The sequence below is a fragment of the Ciconia boyciana genome, chromosome 2, assembly GCF_034638445.1.
Source record: "Ciconia boyciana chromosome 2, ASM3463844v1, whole genome shotgun sequence".
Taxonomy (NCBI): domain Eukaryota; kingdom Metazoa; phylum Chordata; class Aves; order Ciconiiformes; family Ciconiidae; genus Ciconia; species Ciconia boyciana.
Genome location: NC_132935.1, coordinates 120,221,283 through 120,248,710, shown reverse-complemented (window position 1 = coordinate 120,248,710; position 27,428 = coordinate 120,221,283). Strand labels below are relative to the sequence as shown.

General features: G+C 38.6%; 1 protein-coding gene across 5 annotated transcripts; it reads right to left on the bottom strand.

The window, feature by feature from the left end:
* Positions 1 to 608: 608 nt before the first annotated feature.
* On the bottom strand, positions 609 to 27,308 carry TOPBP1 (DNA topoisomerase II binding protein 1). 5 transcript variants are annotated; one of them, XM_072853808.1, is made up of 28 exons: positions 27,245 to 27,298; positions 26,765 to 26,852; positions 26,049 to 26,183; positions 25,316 to 25,459; positions 24,332 to 24,513; positions 23,994 to 24,187; positions 22,992 to 23,171; positions 21,771 to 21,940; positions 21,066 to 21,229; positions 20,302 to 20,549; positions 19,713 to 20,032; positions 18,727 to 18,899; positions 17,509 to 17,720; positions 15,928 to 16,220; positions 14,503 to 14,676; positions 13,335 to 13,444; positions 12,099 to 12,222; positions 11,567 to 11,716; positions 10,953 to 11,061; positions 10,165 to 10,357; positions 9,109 to 9,335; positions 7,889 to 8,052; positions 6,841 to 6,955; positions 6,146 to 6,309; positions 5,126 to 5,266; positions 3,870 to 3,959; positions 3,250 to 3,411; positions 609 to 2,855 (listed from the first exon to the last, which is right to left on the bottom strand). In XM_072853808.1, the coding sequence occupies exons 2-28, from the start codon at positions 26,843 to 26,845 to the stop codon at positions 2,712 to 2,714; spliced, it is 4,563 nt and encodes a 1,520-aa protein (XP_072709909.1). In that variant the 5' UTR covers positions 26,846 to 26,852; positions 27,245 to 27,298; the 3' UTR covers positions 609 to 2,711. The 5 variants fall into 5 exon arrangements, 2 of the variants coding, with proteins under 2 accessions (XP_072709909.1, XP_072709908.1); XR_012041139.1 differs by lacking the exons at positions 609 to 2,855; positions 3,250 to 3,411 and having other exon boundaries at positions 6,120 to 6,309; positions 27,259 to 27,308; XR_012041138.1 differs by lacking the exons at positions 609 to 2,855; positions 3,250 to 3,411 and having other exon boundaries at positions 6,120 to 6,309.
* Between the last annotated feature and the right edge of the window lie 120 nt (positions 27,309 to 27,428).

Sequence of the window (27,428 nt, the reverse complement as noted above, 5' to 3'; positions counted from 1 at the left end):
ATTTGCTTTCAGCAATGTACCAGAATGTCTCACCACCAGACTTAACCTGAAAAATGAAGATAAAGCCATTTGAGTGCTTATTGTTGTGCAAAAGAAAGAATGATGCTGTCTGGCTGGGAAAATGGTTGGCTGGGAGCCCACTGAGCACAGCAGAAACTGTTGCAGCAAAGTAGAGTACAATGTGATCTATTTCTGAGAATCCCTGTGTGGCCCCCACAGTTAACACAGGAACCTAATGGTGCCTGTATATTTATATAATTATATGTTTATAGTCATAATTTAAGTTCAAAACCTGAACTATATATATATTTTTTTGTCAGTAGGATTTTTTACCCTGGTTTACCTATCATGGCTTCTACATTTGACAACTTCTAACTGTGCAGTGCACACACCTGTTGTCCTTTTGTCCCATGTTAGAGTAATGGTATCAAACTCTGTAAAGCACTTTTGTGATGTTTCCTGTGAAGAAAGCCGAAGAAAATAAAATTTATCTTAACAGCACCAACTGAATTTATACCTCCAAGTCTGTCTCACTTTTGTCATGTTCACCCCTCTCTTCAGTGACTGAGCAATGACAGCAGTCAGTAGGCTCAGCACAGAAGAGGGGTGGGCTCTCACTGTAACAGCTGCTTTCTGCCTCTGTTCCCCCCAGTGCTCCCTCATGTCCTTTGCTGTCCTCCTTCCTTCACTGTAGCTGCTTAGTGCCTGCCTTCCCCCAGGCTTACAGCTGATGTCCACCTGGGCAGCACAGCATATGCTGTGGCCTGTTTGTGGCATATAGATGGCTGGAGAACACGTAACGCCCGGATCCCACGTTACTGGTTCTACTGGGGGTTGGTATGCGTCTGATTTTAGCTGCTCCCCTTCTGCCCTGCCCCCAGGATTCACAGCAGCTGCAGGAACTGTGTGTCTCCAAGACTTCTTTAAAGCTTAGCTAAGTGGGTCAGGGAGTGGTTTCTTATCTGTAAAGTGAGAATAGCAGCACTACCCTTCCACAGCAGCTTCTTCTGAGGACTGGGAAGAAGAAGAAAAAAATGTAATAAAATCACAGAACCCTTAGGTCTCACTGACTAATATCCACACCTATTTAAAATGCCTGCAATGCAAAGCAGCATTTTGAAGGTAGAACAGAGAATTGCCAGAGAAATTCAAAATGTGATTTAAGGCATTAACAGCAGCATTATTTTCAGCATGTGGACTTGGAGCACATCAGAGATGCTTGACATCCACAAATAGCAAAAAGCATCAAGCTGTTAAGATCAAGAAAAGCAAAGCAGGTGATAAGACTGTAGTCGCTGCAACTCAACATAGCACTCTTGCCACAGCCTAAGCCCCCACTGCTAGGAGCACAGATTTCACTTTTTGAAAAGAATCAAATCCCTCACATTCACTGGCATCTTTCGGTCCCTCCTGACAGTTCCTTCAGGTCATTCCAACAGTGTGTTGCAGAGCTCACTGACAAAACATCCACTGCACTAAAGTAGGAAGCAGAAGCACGCAAAGTACAGCCTTGCGCATAAAGGCAAGCTGCCTTCCCATTCTCTCTCACCTGGAGACTCCCACAGCTCAGGTCCCTTGTGCCTTCCCCCACAGCAACAAGGAGCTCATTCTCCCCAGCCTAGAGCAAGATTCTCCAGATGGCATAGGGCTTAGATGCTTGTGGCTCATCCTTTCTTGTATCTGCAACTGATACCGATGCAAAGACTTTCTATAAAACAGACTGTTCAGCAGCTAGAAAATTAACATAGAATACACCCCCCCCTTCAAAACAATAAAGAGGTAAATTAAATAGACTTTAATGATGTTACGTGTATTTCCCCAGATAACTCCACTGGTCTTGTGTAACTGTGCTTTTCTGTTCAAACAGGCTGCAGCAATTCTAGCTGCTTAAATACAGCTCTTCAGATTTCGTAAGCACAAAACACTTTTACCCAGACAAACACGGTGCAACTCACATACAGTAAGTTCAGTAAATAGAGACCCAGGCCCCATAGTTACTAAAAGGTCAAACAGTTTGTCAAATGTTGTGGTTGTCCAAGAAAGTTTCCAGCAGCTGGAAATGAACATCTTTGTTCTGCCTCTGGTTCCTGTCACAGACTCAAACAGGGAGCACAGTCAGACAAACTTCACCTCTTGTCAAACAGAGTTGGTTCTATGTTTGCTGAACAGATTCATTAGCACTCAGAATGGCAGTACCTCAACAGCACCTCTGTTTTATAGAAATAATTTATTACACCCTCTATTAGTACAAAAATTTACAAGCCAGTTCTTTTTGTGCCGTTTCCCTTTTCCCCTCCAATAGAAAATACCAAAAAAGGAAAAATTCATGTAAAGCCTAAGTCCATTACTATGTGGGAAATGCAACAGAATTCTTATCAACTGGTATTTTCCCCACAACACACAGATGAAAGATGTGATAAGCATCTCACAAAGTATTTCTTAACTATTTTTATACAATGGTGTCCCTAAACAAAATCATTAGTGGGACAGTTAGGACATTTTGGAGACAAAGTATTTTTTGGATGAGTTCTTGCCACATATTTAGATGCTACTGGTAACCAAAGCAATCTTTCCTATGAGTATTACTGTAAAGTTATTTTAATCTCAGGACAAATTAGCAGTGAAACTCAAAGCTTGTATTTTTTCATTCTCATCACAAAAATTAGAAATACGATTTAAAAAATGTACAAATTAAAAACCATGGAATTTGCTCAGTGTATTCTGGATCGCTTCACTCTGCTCATTTCTCCCAGTGCTTTTCTTTTCTGGGATACTCCAGTTCCAAGTTCTGTGTCATTCTGAAGGTAAGACTCAGCTTCTGGCAGGCAGTAAGACTCCATTGGGGGAGGTGGATCCTTCAATAGAGGAAGAAAAAAGGTGGTTTAGTTCAAGTCTTTCTTTAGCTCAAGAAGCTTCTGAGAAGAAGGAAACAGCTCAGTTTTCTAAAATTGAAAATAACAAAACAAACACTGCACACCTGAATTTTGAATATGTTTTGTAAACTCCCTACCCTGCAACAGATCCCACTGCCAGCACTAGAACAAGTCACATTATAGCAATTAAAATTTGAGGCCACGGATTGAAATACTCAGCATAGACACTTCTGGCCACAATTCCTGGCAAAGGAGGCACATGACCTGTAGAGCAGGAGTTCCTTTCAGAGGCTTCAGGTGGCTGGGGTTGTTGGAGGCCAGGGCACCTGTGGGGCAGGTGAAGAGCACCCCTAAAAGCACCCTCGGGCATGCACACCTGGATGAGGTAGTCAGCAATGTACTCCGGTTTCAGGCAGTTCACTCCCTGGGCTGCCGCCTCTGCTACGTTAATCCTGGCATCGTCCGGCTTTAGCTTACTGAAGTCAGCAAAGAGATGAGTTGCTTCTTTAAAGACAGACACAGAATGACCAGAAAACACCTACAGATTAACACACGACAGAAAAAATGAGTTTACTTTTGTGTTTCTTCCCCAAGACAAATGCAGTTCATGACCTATAATTTCACTCATCAAATTAACTAGCAAAGCAATGGGAAATAAAATACCATTTACAGCTGCATTCTGTACCATCGCATACCTTTCAAGAAGGGTGATCCTTCTCATCAGAGCAGGGAACAGAAATTCTATCTTGAGTTCCCACCAGCACTACTGACTTGTGTGACCTCAGACAAGCTGCCCTGCCTGACCACATGCAATATGAAGATGACATAGCTTTTTCCTCCCACCCTTTGACCATGTCTCAGCTATCCTGTGTAAGCAATTTTGTTTGTTAAGACGTTTTACTCACATGGAAAATGCCCAGCACAGAGTTTAACAGAAAGAAAAAAAACCAACCAAACATATGTGTATTTAATTATTTTTTCAAAAAAACTACATACTTTTGCTCCTCCTGACTGAAGAAGGCGCCTGAATCCCGCTTCCTTGGTTTGGTCAACATTCAGGATCACTTTCCAGCCACTGAAAGCTCCCTAGATAAAAGACTCAATTTATTCAAAAGTACGTCGGTACTAAACAAGTACAACAACTTAATGGATCTATAATTTTCCCCTTTTGTGAATATCCATCAGATGAAGATTTGCTATCACCTAGTTTTGTCTTTAAGTGTAAATGGCAGAAAAAAACCCACATAACATACAACTATTGGGCCAACGCCATACAGTCAGGCAACTTGCCACCAAGCCCTTTCACCTGCATAGCAAGATGGGCAAACTGATTTATGAAAATACCCTTGGCAATGAGTATTTTTTCCAGAACACCAGACACTCATCTACAGAAACACATCTTAAGAAAAACAGTTACTTGGAAACAACATTTCCATGCTACCCCATGCACTATATTATCTACTCAGTTACAGTAACAGCACCTAGGGCCAAGTGGTTGCCTTCTACAAGCACTCACTCTGGTTTCCAAGTAGGCAAGGGGTACAGAGGATTTGTTACAAGCGTTCATTTAAAAAGGCTATTATACAATACATGCAAGTCAAGATTTATCCTGATGCAACTGAAACAGCGGTATTTCTACTTTTCCATGGATATTTGACTGCAATGCTTGATTTGAGAGAGGAATTAAAAGGCTTTGTGGAGCCCAATTCCCACTTGCAAAAATCTCACTGAAAAACTATGGAACTTGCACCACAAAAATAATGGAAGGTGCTTTAGGAAAGGTGCGAACTTGTGCCATGTTTGAAGCACAACAGTATGCTCACTGCTAGAGCTATAAAAATGCTGTCCAGAGAGCTGTATTCACCTATACGGCACAGCACACGACTTGTAACTGTTACTGCCAGTACCAGTTGTGGTTTCCTACTAAAGCCGAGTTAGGCTAGCTCCCGAATCAGAGATGCGAAGTGTAAACATCATCTTCATGGCCAGGGGATGTTTATATATGTAAGTAGCCACATTCCAGCTTTGCAAAAAATGAACAATGGTTCAGGAGGAGATTAAGACTTTTAATATGCCAGCACTAAAAGTTTTTTTACAACAAAATTACTTAACTAGAATATATCCAGTTAAGCCATTTTGTTCTTAATAACAAGGCAGATTACCTTTCCCTGCCAGTTAAGTTTCTGAGTTTCTTGCTGACAATCCCTGTCCTGTCCACCCACACTGTACAACTTACATGAGTATCTAAATACCTCAACAATACCAGTTTCTTGCCTCCCTTTATGAATTTTTTTCCTCCACCTCATGGCTGCGAGTGCTAGTTTCTTCTGGTTTACATTGATTCCAGGCAAAACATCAAGTATGGAATTACTTCCCCACTCATAATCTTCTTCCTAGAACAATCATAAGCTTGAATTACAAAGCAGTCCTGCCAACTTTACCAGCAGAAAAATAAATTTAAAAACCACACCAAAATGAAAATACAAAAAAAACCTAGAACAAATCCCAAGTCACTCTAGCTTTATATATTGATTTTATCTGGCCAAAACAGCTCTAGTTAAAATTAGAGATATGGCTCTTATTTGCACATATGTATCTAAATCAACTCATGTTTTCTGTGACATCAAGTCACACTGTAGACAACCAGATTCCTCTTGCAATGGAATGCAACAGCAGAGCAAAGCAACTCACTACTTTGGACACCATCGACTCTACATTTCTGCAGTGTCTTCCAAAACAATGAAAATTGGTTTTGATACATAAAGATATGAACCAGTCTACAGGCATTATTTTAAAGTTAGCCTGGTCAATGTAAAAGAACTACTAGACCCAGGAGAAGTGTGAAATAATGGTTAGGGAGGTGAGCACTTGGAAAAGAGTGTTCAAAAATGTTTATGTACGTGGTTACAGAGATGGATCACTTAAATCTATGATGTTCATTTATTGAAAGGATCAGGATTTAATTCCTGGTGTAACAAGACCCCCATAATTTTAGCTGATACCAATGAGGATTTACCAAAAGGTACTGAAGGTTCAATTTTCAGAACTCACTATAAATATTTTATTTGTCCTATACTAGGAGTTTGGTCCAGGACTAGTTTTCAGAGAAAAGGTTCTCAATTTCTCAGGCTTTGGATCCTCTAAAACTCCCAAGGCTTGGGCACTCCAAACTGCTAATTGCTTTTAGAGGTTAAGTCCTGTCCTAGTAGTGCAAAACAAAAAGAAATGAGAAAAGGTGCAACATACTCATTTCTCGATATAAGGTCACATGCCTGAACAAAGCAGCCAGCTCCTCTACATGCCTCCAGGTAGGAACGATGAAGCACCCACTTTCCAGCTGCCATCGAAGCCAAGAATTTTTCATTTCGAAGAGGATGTCCCACAACAATGTGCGTGCAACTTGGATCAAAGCACTGTTTCTCAAGTACTATTCCACCTTGGAAGTGAGGAATGAATTTGATTCAAAATATTTAAGGGTCATGCTGTACCACAGAAAGGATCAACTCAAAGTGAGAATTATTTGAATTCAGATAAAAATATACTTAACTCAAATTTACACTGAAAACATTATCATTGAAGTGACATGGGCAGAAGCTGGCAAGAAAGGAGCAGCAGTCAGGAAAGAGTGGCTCTGATAAAAATTAAGTGCCACTGTAACACAGACAGGAACAAGAGAGACACCAGAGGACAGCAGTCCTGGGCACTCCCAACAGTAAAGAATGAGGCCGTTGTGGAGATAGCTAAAAGAAATTGCCAGAAGACAAAACCATTGCTGTTTTATGGCAAAGCTGATCACTCACATAATAATAATATATTCAAAGAATCACTCACAAGCACAGAAAGCCATAAATTTGAGACCTCAAATCTGATGAGTCATTAACAGAAGCCCTTTCTTTTCTCCAACGAGCCACAGCTGACCAAGCTTACAGACACATACTATTCTTTGCATTTTACAAATATCTGGTACCTAATTCCTCAATCAGATGGCAGTAATCAAATCTTTCTTGAGGATTAAGAGAAGACAGCTGAAATTTACGGTGTTTTTCTGGTTCTTCATCAGCCTTCTCATCTTCTGTAACAGCCTGGAAATACAGTAACAGATTTTGAAAATATGACAGAAAGATTAGGTTGACAGCTGACTATTTCTCTGCCAAACATTCTGGGTTATTTTTATATTAAGTTTTATTTTAGCCAGGAAAAGCAGAACCAAACCTGTCAATCACTTGACAAAAGCTTGGATCTTATCAAATCAACATTAGGCTCCTGCTTAACATCCTCTTGGTTCCCCCTTTCTTCAGGGCACAACTGAACCAATCTGTCACAAAAACTAATCCTTCATTCATATCCACCAAATGCCAAGTTGAACACATGAAGAAATCATCATCCATCACACTGCCTCATTCATTCAGGCTTTCTATAACTTCGAGGGCCTCTATGCGTTTCCACCACAGCCTATGTACTAACATGACACGTTATGCCTTTGAGGACACATAGCTGCTGAAACTTTGAGCATCAAGCGATACACTGTGGGCAAAAGACTAAACTCATTTTCCTAGCCCCTTCCAAGTTCACTATAGCAAAGCAGAATTTTAAACCAGGTTTTCGGCAGAAAAATAATTTTCAGTTTGTACCTAAACATAAATTCCAGATAGCACCAAGGAAACGAAAGTCTAAACTTTTTTCCATCATCCCAACACGGCTGGAGGAGTTCTGAGTAATACACATTGTAACTCTCCACTCCAAAGCCCAACTCAGCATTCCAGCAGGAACTAACAGGACAAAAAGCTTTATTTATCTGAACAAACAAGCTTTATTTACTTGAACAAACATTATTTGTTCAAAATCTCAAAGAAAGGAGGAAAAAGAAAGAGAACTGTACAAAAGTAATCCACTTCAAGATTCTTAAATGCAGATATTCACCTATTTTATATTTACTGTCAAGTTCAAAAGTTCTTGGAGTGTCACTACATCTCTCATAACACAAATCATGATGAACATTTCTTCATATGACAAACCTTTTCTTTGGGCTGCGGTGCCACAGGAGGGTTAGCCAGTGGAAAAGCAATGCTGGGGGCCTGCGGAGTGGGGATCAAGTGATCTTTAATCGGTGTTTCAGGATCTCTACATACAGGATTTTTTAGACCTTCAATCAAATCTCCATCCTCAGCTTCTGGAACAGCTGTGAAAGTAAAGCTTTTTTGCATGACTTGTCTTTGGCTGAATATAATTATGGATAAAGTTTAAAAAAAAAGTAGCTATCCTAAAAGGACAAAATACAACTGCTGCTACATGCACAGTTACATTTCACCATTGCCTTTCTTAAAGATGCTCTTCCTTATACCACAAACCACCAATTGCAATATTGCAGACTCATGTGCCTGGATACCTTGTTCTGAAAAAAAGAAAAACCTCAAATGGCCTAATTTCCTTGGCTAAACCGCACTGATTCAGTTGAACCAAAAATCAATTGAATGCCTTTAGCTAATTTTCTTCAACCTCCTCTAGGACAGGGTCAGTTTTCAGGAAGACTGTTGCCACAAGCAGAAACTCTGTAAATAGACTGAGGGAAGCAGTTGGGGGCAGGAGGGAGGCAGTGGAGAGAGAAATAAAGGATTCTGCTTTCTTCCCATTCCTGCCTCCTGAGAGACAGCAAAAAGAGATGAAAAAAACATAAGTATGCTGCTTTCTTAGTCCCAGCAGTAGACTAAAGACTTCAAAAAGAACATGGAAGATAAATACAGTATCTTCACTGAATCCTGACCTAAGCGTGTCCATCGGCAGCTCTGACACATCTGTTTTTCGGGCTCATGGGTATCTTCTTCCTATATCTCCATTCTTCACCTATGAATATTTCCACTATAATTAAAAAGATTCTGCTACTGGTATTCCCATCTGAATTCCACTATACCTACCTGAATGGTTACTTGGAAACCAGCTGTGGTTCCAAATAAAAATTTGGAACATTTCCTAAAATTGATGCAGGCTATTTTTAAAGACAGGTGCTGCCTTGGTGTTTGACCACAAATGGCAAATGGATAGGAAAGCTTCTCTTCAAAACACAACACCACATAATGGAGCTCAGAGATGTAAAATTGTATTTTTGGCATTCAATAAATGCCAACAGTGCTCACTTTTTTTTTTTAAAGGAGAATTCAAACATTACTGCATTTTAAAAGTCACAAAGATCAAATGGATGCTGTAGCAAAGAATAAGGATACTGTATTTCTGATTTTACCTATACCCGCAACCTCTGCATCAGCTAAAGATCCTTTGAAGGCAGACTCATCCATGTTCTTATTGACATTACTCTGACCTTGGTCAGTGTACTGGGAAGGACTATTAGGCCACTGAAAGTTGCTGACAAGTCTTGCTCTCTCCTCCCTCGCAGTAGGATCATCCCAGATGATCTGCTCACTCTGGGATGGCTCTGTGTTGATATCTGTGAGTGCCTGACGGGATTGCCTAAGGAAAAAAGCACATATACCTTAAATATTCATTTGTTTTACAGAAGACTAGAAGGCAATGTGTTAATGATTACATCAACTGTAGCATCCAAGTGACCTCATTATTAGAAAGCATGGCTAGGAAAGGGGAAAATTTCAGTATAAAAGCAACTCCAGCAGCCTGGCTTTGTGGGCCTAAGTGTCAGCATGGCTGAAAAAAGGCAACCAAAATATCGGTAGGAGATGTTTTTATTACATGTCATATTGATAAATTATTCCAAAACCAGTGTATTCTACTCTTTACTGAACCTATTAATTTGCAAATAAACACCAAGCTAAAGGAATAATTTTGCAAAGTTTCCATTACTTTCTTACTGTAGCTCAGCATTGTTAGAGCTCAAATCCTATTCTCTGTTTAGAGAGAAAAGAAAAAGAAAAGAGGAGAAACATTCACAGAGGTGTTTTGCAGGAATACCTACTACTTGTATATGACCTACGTACTGAAATACTGCACCAACAGTTTCTTCAAAATCTATAAGAACACTAACTAATCTGAAGAGAAAGAAAATAAATCAGTTGGCATAATTAAATTAAAAATTAAAACGCAATCATACTATTCTATGATTTTTTCAAAAACAAAGAAATACCCATTATGGCTTAAGATAACATTCATTCTGACTTTACCTAGCATGTCCAGTTAGATTCTGAATTGAAAGAGAAGCAACTGAAGTACATCAGTAGAGAAAGACAATACATTTGAAAACCCTGGAGACCTATTCATGTTTCAATGACTGTTTAAGAACGCGCAGGGAAGACAAAATAAGATACTGTGAAACACAAATCAATACCTTAGAGCTTCCAAGACCCTACTGCGGCCATTTCGCACAGACCGTGTGCTATCGGAAGCGGTTGGAGAACCATCAAAACTGTTCCTTGAAAGGGAACCTCTTTGCCCTTGTGGTTTCACTAGCGATGTGGCAGACATGATCTCCTGCAGCTGCCTTTGGAAGTTCTCCCTCATTTCTAGTGCTTGGGTTAAAACTTAAGAGAAGAAAGAAAAGTCAAAAGATCAAGACTGTTATATTGTAACAAGTGAAAAGTAACTGAAATTCCAGTCAACTTCCCTCCCCTGTATCAGGACAAAACCAATACATTAAGAAGGGGAAAAGATATCTGGGAAAAAATATCTAGGAAAACTACGTATGCCCTGAGTCACCTATTCCTAGACACAAGTAGAAATCTCCATTTGGCTCACTTCTGAATTTGCTCGCATGATCTTATTATAACTTATAGCCACAATTCTCCTGTAATACATTTACATAACAAAAAAGGTATACTCTAAAACAGTGGTTTGTCATGTTAAAAACAAACTTCAGTGTTTTAAAACCAAAGAAACAGCAATTAAGTAATTTGCAATGGATGATCATGATTTTCGTATGGGCTGTCAGGCTTTACAACAGAGAGCAAAACCCTTCCCTCACATCCAGCAACAATAAGGGCTAGCTGTACTTGACTGGTATATAAATTAGTACCTAAAGCTTCCAGATCTTAATCTGGAACCACCTGAAACTGTAAAAGCCTTACATTGATAGCTTGATGTTCCACAACTATTTTGAAAACAGTGATTTATATTCACCTCCTTTGGATTCACTTGTTACAATTTGTTCTTCCCCTGTAGTGACCATTTCCTTTATTCGGTCAGTAGTTACATCATCTTCAGCATCATCTTCATCCACTGGAATAATCTAAAAACAATTAAGACAAGTAGAATTCTCAAACACCAAAATTTTTTGCTTTTTACCCATGTTCAACACTTGTATAAATTCAGCAAGATTAATAAACTTGCCTTTCAGTAAATCGAACCTTTCTGCTACCGCAATGACAGTAAAACAGTGAACAGCAGCATCAATGACAACACCTATTCTGTGGTCTAAATGTCTACTAAGGCAAGTTCACACCTTGGATCTTGTTACCTACAAAAGACGACTGGACCTACATCATTTCAAATTTGGAAAGCACTTCTGATCCTGAAATGCTTGTGTTTCCCTCCATCACCCTAGAAGAGGAGTATTACAAATGCAGAAAAACCTTAAGGAACATCTGCGATAGCTACTATTAATTACAAGCTAAACCTGATTCAGGGCATCGCTGAATAAGCATCAACGTTTTTTATTAATATGTTAATATAACAATTAAGTTAACTGAATCCAAATCGCTTCACAGAACATGAATTCATAGCACACATTATACCTCATTGTCCTCTGCTGGTTTTCCAGTTGATGGAAGTTTACTGGAGGAGGAGAGCCTGACATCTTGCACTGCACTGATGTCCAGGCTCATTTTGGGATTGTAAGTGTGAGGAAAGAGAGATTCAGGAAGCCTTTTATATTCTTGGGCACTCTGTAATAACATCAGTTAACATAAGAAAGATGAGAAACTGACTGAGATAAAAGAGAAATCCCACATCTAAACATAGGAAAAATATAAGAACACCACCACCGAAAGAAGTACTTTACACAAGAGAAAAAATGTGGCCCTTATTCTGGGAAACATGCAACAGAAATGTTCAGTGGAAGATAATTTATTTTCTCCTCATGGAAAACAAAGTAAAAGTACATCAGTGAAAACTGATCGCTCAATTTATAAATGCAAAGCAGGATGCAAAACATCAGTTCCTATATATGTTCAATATACATTCAAAAAGAAAATCAATTGCCATATAACTGGTTTTAAACCTCCATTTTCCTTCACTTTTAATAAGGGAACAAAGTTAGCTCCATACCTCTAAAAGCCAGTGTTCTGAAACAATATGTATACCCCGTTCTTTAACAGATTTGTACTCCTTATTGTTGTCATTTTGTCCTCCCTTGTAGATGAAGTGTGTTACTGTTTCATCAAAGCACCATCTAGAAAAGAAAACAAAATACAACTTGAAGATACCATTTCCTATTAAAAAGTATTAGAAACTCATCCCAGAAATTGTTCTATCCCTTATTTATGTTAAAATACTGTTTTCCCTGTTTTGTTATGCCTAAACAAACAATTTCTTCATCAAAAAAGACAGCATTCAGTTTCAGGATAGAACAATTTCAGTGTCTTTTGAAAGCATTCCTGAAGTAAACAAAACTAAATCTGATAAACATATGGAAGAGGAGGGGTTTTGCTTTAGTTTTTCTTGGGGTTTTTTTTTATTTAAGTAAGTAGAGTTTCAAATCAGTTTCTGAAAAGTACCGGTGACCCAGGATGAGAGAGCTTTTTCTTTTATTGACATATTGAGCTGCAAGTGAAATACTGATCCTTGAAGCTCAAAATGAACAAAATGCAGGAGTCTAACATTTAAACCGATAAAAACTAGTATTTGCTATCTAATGCAAATATCTTCAGCATTTCTAAGCTACTACCAAACGTAAGGGCAACTTCCTCATCCACACTGTGAATAATAACACTTGTCATAGAAATCAGTAACAATATATAAATCAAATTTAGTGGGAGCAGAATTCTGTCTTAAATCACAAAGATTAGTTTGTAGTTTCTCTTTGTGACAACCTATTTTTCCTAAGCTTTTCTAAGCACAGTAATTTAGCCATGCTTACAATCTGTAACATAATTAGTTTTGAGCCAGGGAGAACCACACACAAATTCAGATCAGATTCAAAATCTAAAATATAAAGCAAATTTTAAACTACACAAAAGTTAAAAATGTTTCATAGCTTTCTTCAAAAAAGAAGAAAAGAAACAAACATTTTTCTGCAATTCAGGAAGACTTCAGGACAAACAGTCTTTCCAAGACAGACTTATCAAGAACACAGAGACTGAGGAGGCAGGGAGGAAAGATGGCCTTATTTCCCATTAGAAGTGGATAGCCTTATTTTGCAAAAGAAATTGTTTAAGGTGGTGAAATCTAATGTTTAGCTATAGCAAAAGGTCATAGAGATAAGCATATTAGGATGCCAAGACTCATATTTATAAGATGTCACATCAATGTAGAAGCTTAGAAGCTGTTTGTATCAGTTGATACCTGTAGTCTGCCCCAAGAGAAGCTGCTACTGCATTCAGTTCACTTTGCTTCTTACTAAGTTTTTTACTAACACATATAACAACATCAGCTAGAGGCTTGGGCTCTTCTTCCTGTTCAAGCAGCAGGGAAAAAATAGGAGAGTCATGTCTGGAAGGTTTCTGTATCAATAATAAAAGTACTTTAATATTCAGTGTAGCATGTAGTAAAATATGCAATAACAACAAAACTAAGATAAACATATTTTCTCTATTTTAGCTACTCCCAAACTCCATGGTCAAAACCCAGCACTATTATCATTCCATGCACTAGGAATCCAAAGACAAAAGATTCACTCTCAGCCATTCTCCCTGGAACATATTCTGCTCTTTCCATCACAGACTGAGCACTTCCTGAACACTGAAATTAGGGAATTATTACACCTGATGCCACAGAAGTATTTCACTGTACTGGAGTGAAAAAAAATAAGAATACGGAGTTACAAAATAAGAAGTGATAGCCTTCCCTTGCTGAAGGCCATTAAGCTTTCTTGCCCCTCCTCTACATTGAACAGTGTAATAACATGGCACGCAATACATAAATACTCCCTTTCCTCCTACATTATCTTCTGTTTTCCCTCACTAGGGTATATTAGACTGAAGAGGCAAGATGACTACAAGAAAGGATAACATAACATGTCTCTATAAGGGAATAAGCAACTGATCACATCTTGTGCCCCCTAGTAAGCAGAAGAGCAGCGCCTTACAGAGGAAGATAGGAAAAGAAGGCACATGTATTAAAAAAAGAACTCCTAACTTTAGTCCAATACAAAATATTTAACCCTGCTCATCTGGAGCCTGGGAATTTCTTACGTGTGATGAAATCCTCTCATCCCAATACTACAAAGTCTAAATTGGTACATATTTCTATGCCATGTTACTTAGCAACTGCTTAATATTCAAGATAGTAGTACAGACAGTAGAAAAAGGTTTTAAAATTCTTTGCCTTCGGGGAGGAAACTCTTCTATCTTACCTTCCTTTAACTGTCACTGAAGAATGCATAATCATATGGATTTCTACACAAATATCACAAAGAACAATTCACAAACTCCTTTGTAACTTAAATCACGAAAGATACGGCATTTTCTTAATTAAGCCTATGCTCCAGAAACTCAAAACCAAAGTTTCCTACCACTTCTGGCTGTGCAGTGGTCAACTGAGGGCTGGCAGTAAGAGCTACTGTATCCCGTGTGCTGTTTGCCAGTGCCAATTTCAAGTTTCTGCCAATGACTTCAGAGAGAGGTGTGCTCAGTTTCCTGGTTTTTTGATCAGGACCTCCAGGAGTTTCCAAAGCTGCCAGAGCATCCTACCAAAAAAGAAGCAACGGACTGACTTTCACGAACACATTACAAAATTCTCATTCAAGTGCAAGTTTCACAAATATAGTCAGTAGTAAGACTTCACACGCCTAAACCAGGATGGTGTACTACAGTAGCACCTAGCAAGTGCAACTCTAGTACCATTGCACAAAAGCAGTACAAGACAACCCCAATCTTAGAGTCTGCATAAGCAAAACAGAAAGATAGATTATTAATCTCTCTTTTTCACTGCCATCAATGAAAACTGCCCTCAGTGGAAAAGCCAGTGGCCAAACCCAGGTATTGCTAATCCCAACCAATTACTTTAATTTACTAATACCTCCCCCCACAAGAGTTGCGTATGAGCATGTGACTATCTGTACCTTTCAAACACCAAGTTTCCTACTGCCTTTTTAAAAAAAAAAAAAAGAAAAAAAAGAAAAGAAATTTTGGTCTAGAACATCTTGCTTTTGAAAATTATCAGTGGTGAACTATTAGATTTTAAAAAGCAGAGTACCAACTTAATCACAGAATCGTTTAGGTTGGAAGGAACCTTAAAGATCATCTCGTTCCAAGCCCCCTGCCATGGTCAGGGACACCTTCCACTAGACCAGGTTGCTCAAAGCCCCATCCAACCTGGCCTTGAGTACTTTCAGGGAGGGGGTATCCACAACTTCTCCAGGCAACCTGTTCCAGTGCCTCACCACCCTCACAACAAAGAATTTCTTCCTTATATCTAATCTAACTCTACCCTCTTTCAGTTTAAAACTGTTACCCCTTGTCCTATCGCTACAATCCCTGATAAAGAGTCCCTCCCTGTCTTTCCTGTAGGCCCCCTTTAAGTACTGGAAGGCCGCTATAAGGTTTCCCTGGAGCCTTCTTTTCATGAAGCAGATCTATCTAAAGAGAACACTAGATTTTTCTGGTTTTGTAAGACGTTTCTCAGTCTTTAGATGTAAAGAACACAGACTGCGTACTGCGTGAGGTGTAGAACACATGAGCATATGATACAATAAACATAAAGGAGCTTTGTTAAGGACATTACAGCATCTACTAGTCAATAAATTTAGTCCACAGGTCATTAACTAGAAATATATGTAAATAAACAGAGCCAGTTTTCCTGACTTTATTCAACATGCGAAGTCTGTATGTTAACAGCATAAAAAGGTGTAAGCACAGGTTTCTGTGCTGTATTTAAACGTATGCGCATCTTTAACCCTACTGGCTCTACAGACTAAAAAATTTGCAAAGATGATCACCTTTACATCAAAAGAAGGCTTGAATAACTTGTCTTTGGAAAGAAATTTTGACGGTGTATCAAGATGTAAAGACGGTTCTTTCTGTGGCAGCCCCCCTTGTGCAAGAGGGGTTGTCTTCTTCCCAATATGATGAGAGATTACAGCTTGGAAAGCTTTACTCTGGAACCTGTTGATATCAAGAGGGGTCACAGCTGGTTTTTTTCCGGCTTCAAGGAGATAAGTAGGTTGTTCTGAATCAGGAGATTTAACAGTTGCTGGTGTCTCGCTAAGCTGTGTAATGGAACTCTCCTTATCTTTAAAAGAAACAAAGAAAACATAAGCAAGCAATCTGATTTTTCTTTTTAACACAGATCTCACATACACTTTTATTTAAACAACAACTGAAAGTTCATCTGACCTTCCTTCCCCTAAAGAAATAATTCACATCACCCCAATAAATGCTCTAAACTGACAATTATATTTTAAAAGCCAGTACCTTAAGTGTCTCTTTCAGTTAACTACTTAATTTGAATTACATTGGTACTGAGCTTGACCCTAAGCATCAGAAAAAGAGCAAGCAACCCCTGGCCCACTCACACTGTTTGCAGTTCCACACATACCTGTAAAGCTCACATACATCATACAACAATTATCAAAATACAAATCCAAGAAAAAGATGTAATATACAACAAACCCTTCCCTTTCAACATTAAAGGTAATTCCTCCTCCCTGGTTCCTTACTTTCCATGCAATGTAAAATTTCTTCCGTATTCATGACTCTGAATCTCACTTCTTTAGGTCATTATGTACACTTCCAGTCCCTTATGCCTTTGGATTAATAGGACCAAGATTTAGCCAGGAATAAGCCCTTAAAGCTTATCCATCATAAACACTTCTAGATAAGCATGACTCATCATCTTTATAGCTTAAAAAGATTAGTACAAGAATTGCTTTTAAATTTTACTGCTCATTTCCCCTCCCCCCCCTTTTCCTTAAAAATGTAATATACAGATAAGATATGCCTATGCCAACGACATACCTTTTGTCCTCTGACTTAGTGACCCATATAATTAATTCACAGGGGCACTGGTAAAATAGGTCTACTAACATTCAGTATTAAATCACTGTAGTCTGCATCTTAATATGGAAGAAATATTGCCAAACAAAAGGTGTGAATAACTGGAAAAGGAGCAGAAGCATCAGAAGATGAAGTAGGCATGAAGGACTGAGTAGAGAGGCATCAAGTCATTGCAGATCAACAAGTATGAAATTCTAAGCTGGATCTATCATCAATTCCCATGCAATCTACAGAGCAGCATATGTATCAGAAAAGACAAAGCTGAGACACGGAGCTTGATTCCCAACTGACTGATAACCACAAGACTCCACTAGCTCCAAGAAACCTGCAGCAAACACACAGTATCATTTCTATAATCACGACTCAACAGCAGGAAAAAAAATATGGAAACAATACCTGGAAAAATATCCTTTAGCTCTAATACTTCAAAGGTGTTAGGAAAAAGATTTCATCATACCTGCCTTCTTTATCGTGAAGAACAGTACAATGACACAATCATACTCCCTAACTTGCTAATAACCAACCTTCAGCCTCTGCATTTTCAACCAAGAACTTGCGTTCATCAGCTCTCTTTCCTGTCCTTGCAGACTCCAAAAGCCAAGCTACAGTGACTGCTGGCAAATTCCACTTCTTCGCAGCTTCATACTTGGAACCATCCGGTTCTCTCACTACAAGATGGGTACTGGCAAACATTCCCTTTTTTGCATTGGCTTTCCGCACAAAGAATTCTTGGACTCTAAAATTAGATTAATAAAACATTCATTTAGTCATAAACAAAATTAATCTAGGGCACATTTATACTATTATAAAAGGCATTCAAGCAACAGAAGAAGAACCAGTAGAATTATCTAAGGCCATCTACTTTGCACTTACAGCCTAACCTACACACACAAAAAAAATTAAACAGTAGTCGTTTGCTTCTATCAGTATTGAAAACATAACATTTCTCATACTCCAGAAGTCCTCACATATCCCATTTCCAAATCATACACTGGGCCTAACAGTCTTCTGCAAGATTAATGGGACAGGCTGGATTCCTTTCTGGAGCCAACAAGCATTATTGTTCATTTGGAAACAGTTTTCTTTATATTACAGTTTTTCTCTTATCATCAAGGACCTAATCTTTCAAGAAGCTGGGAGGACTGAGAACTCACCAGCAAAGAATTTAGTTCAAGCAGACTACAAATCAGATCAAATGATACTTTAAGCTATACAATTTTGCCACTTCATGACTAAACATGTTTTTCTTAATGTTTTTCAAAGATCCTGAAGAATTGGGAGCAAATAATTCACCATCCCAGCTCCTAAGAAATGGTGCACTATCACTGGTTATGAGGCTGAACGAGAGAGTACTGAAGAAGAGGAAAAATGGTCCACTCCTGGACAACTGAAAAGCAACTCAGAAGGCCTGACATCTGAAAAACTGACTTTTTTTTTTCCTCTGTTCTAGAGCAGAGCAAAAAGTTACTGAGACCTGGTCATTGGGAAATATGAGACTGAGCGTATTCTGGTAGAAATTAGGCTGTGTGAATACTGACTAAATTTCTCTAAAGGAGAGGAAAATAAGAGAACTATATAATAACGTCTCATTGCTTCAGCACTAGGTTTTATAAATGAAGAGAATCCAAAAGAGCTTTAACTCTTAATATTTGTTACTCCTGTAAAAGAAGAAATGAAATGCATAATGGATTTCATCACACTGGCTGTCTAAGAACAAGAAGAAATGGTGACAGGAGACATACCTTGCTCCTAGCAGTCCTGCCAGATAAACCAGGGAGTCTCTCTCTGCACCAGTGAACTGGCTAAAAGAAAGAACACTATCTTCCAGAGGCGTAACTCCTTCCATTACTGGGACTGGTGTGAAAAGTGGATTGGACTGGGGATCTAAAAGGAGCTGCTGTTCCACACATGTTATCTTAAAGAAGGTGAAAGAGAGAACAATGCAAATCAAGCCAAATAGCAATAAACCCAACAATATTTCAGCAACTGAACAATAGCATTTATGGACTCAACAGCAAACAATCCTGCTTCCATCATTACATCTGAGACAAATTATTTTCCATCGAATCAGATAAATTCTTTTCTAGATTATTTTAATTTTGTCATGTTTGACATACTAAGGCATTATTCAGAACTTTTCAGTTACTACTCTTCCAGCCCTGGAGGCTCCCTTAAAGTAGTTCAAGGCATGATCTGAGGGTCTGTATAGATTTACTTCACAGAAAGTTGCCTAGTGCTGAAAAATACTAACAGCAGTTAGTCTACATCATGTGCCTGCTCTTGGCAAATATGGTTAATATTTTTTTAACTTTGAGCTATAAAGCTGAGTTGCTCTTCTGCCACAAGTTAAAAAGCTATAAAAAACATGAAACAAGAAAAAGTAAGCACAAAGATATCAAAAGAAATCATTATTAGTTAACTAGCTCCTTCTACGCTTCATTATTTAGAGAGAATGCTGTTAAATTGTCATATAAGCCACCTTTCAGTCATGACAATGAAGAACTATTTAACAAGCCTATAGAAAATAAAATTAAACAGGTGAAAGATACCTTACAGATGCAAAGGCTTTAAAGCATGCTTTCATTTAGTGCATTTCAGATGAACCAAGGCTATCCTCTAAGTATATTTCTTATCTTTCTTAAGCCACCAGTAACTCTGCATTCTGACAAGATATATTTCTAATACAGATACCTGTTTACTCATGGAACTGAAAGTATAACTCCCTTACCAGCCATGTATTTGTGACAACATCCCCAACAGTTGGCTTCACTGTGCACCCCAATAAAGGTACCACAGCATAGTCTGCAATGGTTCGGCTTTGCAGCGGCAAAATTTTCCCAGCATTCTCCTTTATAATATCTGCAATGCAGGACTTGTCCTCATCACCAAAACCCAAAAGGAGAAATCTCTTTCTGACAAATAAGCCTCCTTCAACCAGTGCAGAAGACTCTCCCAAAGAACCATTACAGACAGAAGATTGATTCTCTCCCTGAACAGTCAAGTGAGTAACATCATTGAAGGTACTGGATGTTAGTTTTTCAACTTCATCTGAAAGGAAAAAGACCAACCATAGTAATTGCTTGACAAGAATATCAAAGACAACTCAAAAGAGTTTCATGAAGATATGACAGTATTCTGCTGTTTTCAGTCACATTTTAGTTAAAAACTGCTCTATATAGGCCTGTTTGATTTCTAAAACACAATATAGACGTTTAAAAGCTAGCCACATCTAGTACATTAATAAGCAAATGCTGCAAAACTCAAATGCTAATTATGAGCAGTTAAACTTCCCATGTAATGCTGAGCCTAGAACATACCTAATGTAGAATCATTATTTACATATAGCGAGAGGAAGTCGTCTTCAGCAGCTTTCTGGTGCTTTATAACATTCACAGCTTCTTTCTTCAAGACACTGTTATTTTTGGGAAGAACCAACTTCATTCCAGGTCGCTCCAAAATTGGGTTCTCTAACAGCTGGTAGTTTAGAGGGATATATTGTTCCACTGGATGTAGATAACCTTTACTAAATGACTCCAGCAACCATTTCGCTGTTACTACATGAGGCCTATAAAATAAAGTGTTATACAAACAAGTTACAGCAGGTTTCAGAACCGTGATTCTTCTTTCCTGCTCTGCAAATACTAATATATACACGCACCTGAAGTTTGTAACTCCAATACTAAGCAAGCTTTGGAAACTTTACAGACCTCAAGATTTTTTAATTCTTTCAGTCTGAGAACAGAGGATTTCATACTCATTTTCTATAACATAAATTATATCTGCCACTGCTGGGTTGCCAAATCCTTCCTCCTCAATATATTAACAAATACATGTTAATACCTCTTTTCACCAATAAGAATACTCATTTTTCTATTCACTGAGGTGACTCATGGCTAACCAAAGAACTACAGTATTCAAGAGCACACACAAGGATGTACTTATGAATACTAGCTGTAACTCTTCTCATTTAAGTCAAGAACTGTTTAGGATTTTGAAATCAATATATGTTTTCCTGTTTATAAGATGGTGGGAGAAAGAAAACAAGGCAGAAGTAGACCTTAAGCAATATAGTTATCAGAACCTGTGAGCTGTCTTGTCCAAAAAGTGTTTCAGCTCATCATTATTTTCCCCCAAAATGACATGGGTAACATCTTCATTAAGTTGATTAAATCGAACACCACCACCGCAATTAATAAGCCTTCTCATCTTGTCCAACTTCCTGCCGCTGAAGCCACACAGATAGATCTACAATGAGAACAGAGCAACAAAAAAGCCTTTTAAGAAAAAAAAAGTAAAAAAAAAAGTAAAAAGAAGAAATAAAGTAGGATAATTTGGTATAATTTGTTTTGACTGCTGTAGAACACAGAAGCTAGTGATGCAGCTTCCGAGAAGCAGAAAATTTAGAATTGGATTAATTTATCTTTGCAAATTAATCTAGCAAAACTTCAATATTTACTAATGGAATGATGCCCCAAAGTCGTACAACCAAAAAAACCCCCCCCACCCAAAACCACACACCAATTCTAGAACCCATTCACTACAGTGTTTAAATATATCTGTCTATAAATACATAATTTTATATTTATACTACATATTTAACACAATTATATACACATATATATATAGACATACATGCAAGCTACAGCAAGTGGACACAAAACAAATCCGGCATTTGCAACTGACCAAGGAAACAACAATTTAGTCAAGCAGCAATTGTCAGTGCCTCAAGTTAGTTGCTTCCACAGGCTAAGACTGAACATTTCAAAGCATACATTGTTAAACATACTCGACACCCATCTAACAAATCTTCAGGGGCGCGAAAAGAACTTATATCCACGTTTTCCAGCTCATGAGGAAGAGGATCCAGTCTGCTGCTCATAGCAGAACTACATGCAGTTTCGTTAACACCACTCAAATTGATATTGGAAATGTGGCTGACGTCCGAAAGGGTATGATCTTTAAACAAAAGTAAAATTTAAAAAGATGCGTTAGTTTTGGCTCATCTCTCTCCGCTGCCTCTCTAAACAAAATACAAAACTGCCACATACAATTTTGTTAGGCTAGAAGGAAATGTAAAGTCTGAAAAATAAAAAATACTAGGTAAGTATCTAGTGCTTAGTAAGGTACTAGTACTAGGTAAGGTTAAATCAAGGGGTTTATTTACACACAGATTGAGTATGGTCTTACTAGCAAGAATGCTTATGCACCTTCTGTTTATTCCCAAATGGATGTCATCTATGAGATAGCAGCCAATTAAACCAGTTTTCAAAGCTTTTATTCCAGTTTTGCGGCCACCTATTAGAAATACTCTTAAAAATAGAGAGGCCTCTCTGTACTAAAGAGAAGTCAACTTGAAGCTCTGTGATTTAAAAGAGTTATATGGAGTTTCCATAACACCTAACTTAGAATTCTCAGTGCTCTGTTGGTAGTGCTAACCCAGTGCTCCTGCTCAGTCATTTCCTGAAGTAGTAGTCAGTTAAAAGGTGTTTGGAAGAACACATTTAAAACTGGCTGTGTCTTTCATGCTACCATGTTTTATACAAAATGCTTTTAATTTTCCTTCTGTTAATAGCATGGAGTAAGTGAAAACAAATATATGAAGGAAAAAAAAATTTAAAAAAACCCGCCAAATCAGCATTTGTTTTCCTCCTAAGACTGCTGCAAGATTTAATTCATAACAGACACTTGTTTTAAACTACAAATGTATGAACAGTCTTTTTTTAGGACTTAAGAATAAGTGGTGTATATTTCTAAGCAGACAATCATACGCCTAATCCAAGTTTACTTTTTAAACAATTATTCCCATGTTTTAAGTCTACACATGTTGGAATATTAGATGTGCATAAAAGTAATCTGTTGTGTTTTAAGCATAAGCAGAATCAGAACCCAAACCGTCAAAACAGCATTGCAAAACCAGGCAGCACTCTGCTAATTTGAAACAGTTCTTCCTCCTTACTACAAATGTTTCCTACCTTACTTTAAAATATTTTAAAAAGGACTAACTTACTATCAGGCTTGCTGGCATGATTCGTAGGTGTTGATGTACTGGGTATATTACTCCGTTTTGATCCAGCCTCTATTTTATATATTGTCTCATCCTGACAGAAGCCTTTCTCAATGCTGTCAGAAAACCACTGCACAGACACACAGTGCACATTCCATTTTCTGGCACATTCATACTTCTGACCTTTCAAAAGTAAACAAAATAAAAATCACAAGTTACTAAAAGACTAATGCTTCAAACAGTGATTGCTGAAAGACGGATGGACTTTAAGAAAATTTAAAAATTCAGATAACTGATTTTAAATGTGCAAGTTGTGTTATCCTGGACCCTTCTGATAACCTGCTTATTTATTCCCCTTTATTTAAAATTAGAGTAAAAAATCTCATTGATGGCTAGCTCATGGGTACAGTATGACAGGGTACTAAACAAAAAAAAATAAAAGAAAAAAGAAAAGGCTTTAAAGCTTTCAAGCACAGGGAAAACAAATTATTTCCCCATGGGGAAAGGGAGGGAAATTGGGGAAAAAAGAAAACCCTTCCCATTCTTCTCACAGTAAAACTACAATCCTTTCATCCTCCCAAGATGAAAGAAAGGGAGTTTTCATTTCATCTTAGTAGGGAGTTCAGAAGGCACAAAGAATAGATCAGTTAAAAAACATTAGTCCACAATCCAATTTCAATCAGCATATAAATTAAGTCCTATCCAGCTCTCCCAAAAAAACAGTTTTTCTTTATTCTTCCATCCCCTCTAGGATTCTTCCTTTTTCTTCTCTTAAATACCATCTGGATCTTTTTTTTTTTCCCCCTTGTTTGTTCTCTTTCTCGTGCCTTTAGAGCAAAGTAAGGGTGCCCTGTGTTACTCGTCCTATCCACAGTGATTCCCTACACAGAAGTAGTAAGGGCAACACTGAAGCAGAGACAGAGACAGTTCAAACTCTTATGCTTATGCATATTCACACTACTTCAACTCAAGAAGTGAAAGTAATATTTACTCTGTAAGTTCTACCTTTTGGATCTTGAACTATGAGGTGAGTACATTCATTCATCTTGAGCTGCCCTGTATACTGCCCACCATGTTCAGCAGTGAGGCGCTGTACTTCTTTCCTGTCTGAACTACTTAAGCCAGTTACGCAAATTGTACAGCCAAGGAACACAGGACAAGCGTAGTCTTCCATGTTAACATCAGTGTACCTCATTATGCTAAAGGAATGAACAAAAGAAAAAAGAAATAAAATATTTTTTTTTCCAAGTATAAGCAACCAGAAAAAGAAAGTAGTCTGTATCACCATAAGAATTACCAGTCCCCAAAACAAAACCAGTTTTGTTTTGCTTTGTTTTTTATACCTTTGCTGAGACTTATCCCACAGTGTCTTAACCCAAGAGGGAAGCAAAATAGGTTTTTTCAGGGAAGCAGCTACTAAGTATTTTTTGCTGCCAACTTCTCCAGCTATAAGATGAGTTACTGACACATTGAGGTCTCTGTACACACGTCCACCCATCATCTGCACATATTTATGAACTTCTTCCTGGGTGGGGAAAAAAAATTACAGAAAATTATCAAGAAAAAAGAAAGAACCTACATCACACTCACGTTCACCTTAAAAAACAAATCATGGATTTAAATTGTCCATGGTTTTTCCTAAAAAGCTGTTCAAAAATACAAAATGGATATATGTGGAAGCCATAAAACCCATAAAATATAATTTCCATTTTATTTGCATTTATGATAAGCTGAACATAATATGTGCCCTTAATAAAAATACTACAATCATACTGTACGAGTAAAATTTTACGGATGGTTGACATTTTAGGTAGTATAAATTAGAAAGAGATATCAGAATAAATAAAAAGTAAACTTCTAAAGATAAACTATTTAAACCATAGCTGACTGGGTATCACATTTTTACTATGTACTTTTGAGGAACCAGAAAGAGAGCATGTTGTCTGTAGCATTATAGCTGCAGACAAACTAGCAAGATAAGTGATCCATCTAACCAGTTAATAAAAATCCCTAAAACATACATTTACTCCCATATTAATACAGCTGAAATCTTATATATGTATCTGCTTATGTAATATACACATGTGCATGCATAAATACACCACTACATACACATTTATATACTACATATACTTGTAAGACTCCTTCTTTCTCCATACAACTCTCTACATGAACTATACATAGTCTACTAACTATAGAAAGACTAGATATATCTAGATACAGGCACAGTTAGACATATATAGCATGACTGCTGCCTTAGTAATGAGCTATCTGAAGCAAATGTCAACAATAATTAGCTAAACAATCAATTTTGTACAATGCATTACCCTAACATCTTTTTCAAGGCTTGTACAGGATACCGTTACATCAGCCATGGTCATATTGTACACAGGATACTCAGCTCTTGGGACACATCGCTGGGACTGCATACAGTACAGGACTACCTGTGGTCCAACAATTCTACAACCAAGCTGCAATAAAATAACAGAAAAAAAAAACAAACAAAGAAAATTAGCAGAAGGTACACTGGTATAAAGAAGACTTTCCTTGTCCCTGAATCCTGAGGAAGACAGGGCCCTTGGTCTCTCCTCCTCCTCTAGCATCTCCAGGTAGTTGACAGTTTTGTTTTTACTTTCAGCTGCGGATTTTCAGTACAAGCCTTGTAGGTTTTCTGGCCTCAGTAAAAGCAGCAGATGCTATAGCTAACATGCCAGAGAATTCCAGCTAGCCTATCTTTGCCTGCTGGGCAATTCCTTGCAGGTCAAACGAAATCATGTTACTCAGGAGGTAAAAAAGTCTGAGAGCCAGCTTAGCGATTCCTGCAGAATCAAAACTGATCATACTATTTATTTTTCCACATGCTTCAAAATAATCCTTATGCTTTGCTAGTCATCTTCTTCCCTAAATAGAGGATGCAGTGAAGTTTTAAAAATTTTATTGTGAATACTTCATACTGCTATATTCAGTGCAATAAGAGAGAACATACAGAGTGTAAGTATGGACATGAGTGCTTCTAGAAAAGAAAGAATATAGCTAGAAGTAAGTTGACGGGTAGCATACCTTTTTGAGGTGATTGAAAACAGCGCCTCTAAAAGGGTCACAAATGTAAAGCGATTTATCATTTTCTTTTATACTGAGTGCTGCTTCTTGTTCAAGGATCTGGAGATATTCTTCTGACTGAAATTCTTTTATAGACTGCAGGTAAACAGTGCAACAACATTTGATTAACAAATCACAAATAGCTCACCCTGTGGAAACTACACAGGTACATCTACTTGAAACAGCTCACACCAAAGCTACCATGTGAGAATATACTGGCAGAAGAAATGGTTAAAATACCTCATGGAGGTCCCCCTCATTCCCCCGAGTCTTCACAATACGCAGACTTAAACGTTCATCATACAAACTTTCAGGACCTGATCCTGCCACACAGTGCCTGTAGCTCCCACTAACCTCTCAAGGTGGAAAACAATCCACAGTGTCCTTCCTAAGTTTGCTTAGTGCTTAGATGAGTGACCACCATCCAGACCTTCCAAGCTACGTGTCACTTCACTAAATGTCAACAGGTTTTGAAATTATAATTATTTCTTGTTCAAGTAATTTCTTCAACAAAATTGTTCTTGTTCCACAAACTTTATTAAACACTAAACACCTCTATTAGAGAAATAGCTTTATTTCCAGATGTATACATATAAGCTACATCTAAGTCAACCACAGAAATAATTTAATTAGATAATTCACCAAACTCACTGAGGAAGGTAATCAAACCTACTTACCTCAAGAGCTTTAAAAAAATACTCCGAGTTCCCAGCAGACTTTATGAATTTCACAAAAAATGGCTCCTTACTACCTTTCATCCTTTAACTGAGAAGCAAAACCCAGTAAGCACCCTGACATTCCCGGAACCGCGCAGTGACGGGGCGCACCGCCCACCTCCAGGAGCTGCGGAACCCCTCTCGTCCCTGTCCCTGTGCCCGCCGGCCCACGGGCCTGCCCCACGCCGCCGACTTCTGCCGGAGAGGGGCGGGGGAAAGCGGGGGAGACCGGGCCCACCGGGAGGCCCCTTCCCCACAGGGTCCCCTCCTCACGCCGGGGCCCTGCTACCGCCCGACGCGCCCACCTCCAGGCTCCTGCACACCCACCGGCCCCTACTCTGCAGCGGGTGCTCGGCACTAACGGTTTAACCACGCACCGCACCACACCACACCGCGACCCCGGCCCCAAGGCAGGACGGGAGCCCGACCCCAGCCCCTCACCCACTACCCGGCACCTCCACGGCTGGCGGGAAAGCGGCGATCCTCTCACTGCGCAGGCGCAGAGAGGGGCCGAGATGCAGAGGGCGGTGTCTCCGGAGGGCGGGGCGGGACGTGGGAGAGCGAGGAAGGCGCATGCGCCGCCGGAGATACGGGCGGGGAGTGGTTGCACGTCGTTACGGGACCG

Excerpts from the sequence above, each read along its gene's own strand:
- TOPBP1 (XM_072853808.1), bottom strand. The coding sequence starts at position 26,845 with ATGAAAGGTAGTAAGGAGCCATTTTTTGTGAAATTCATAAAGTCTGCT. Across the intron at positions 21,230-21,770 it reads ATTTGTTAGATGGGTGTCGA|ATCTATCTGTGTGGCTTCAG; the intron begins GTATGTTTAACA and ends TTCTCATTGTAG. Across the intron at positions 5,267-6,145 it reads GAGCTGGCTGCTTTGTTCAG|GAAGAAGATTATGAGTGGGG; the intron begins GCATGTGACCTT and ends TGATTGTTCTAG.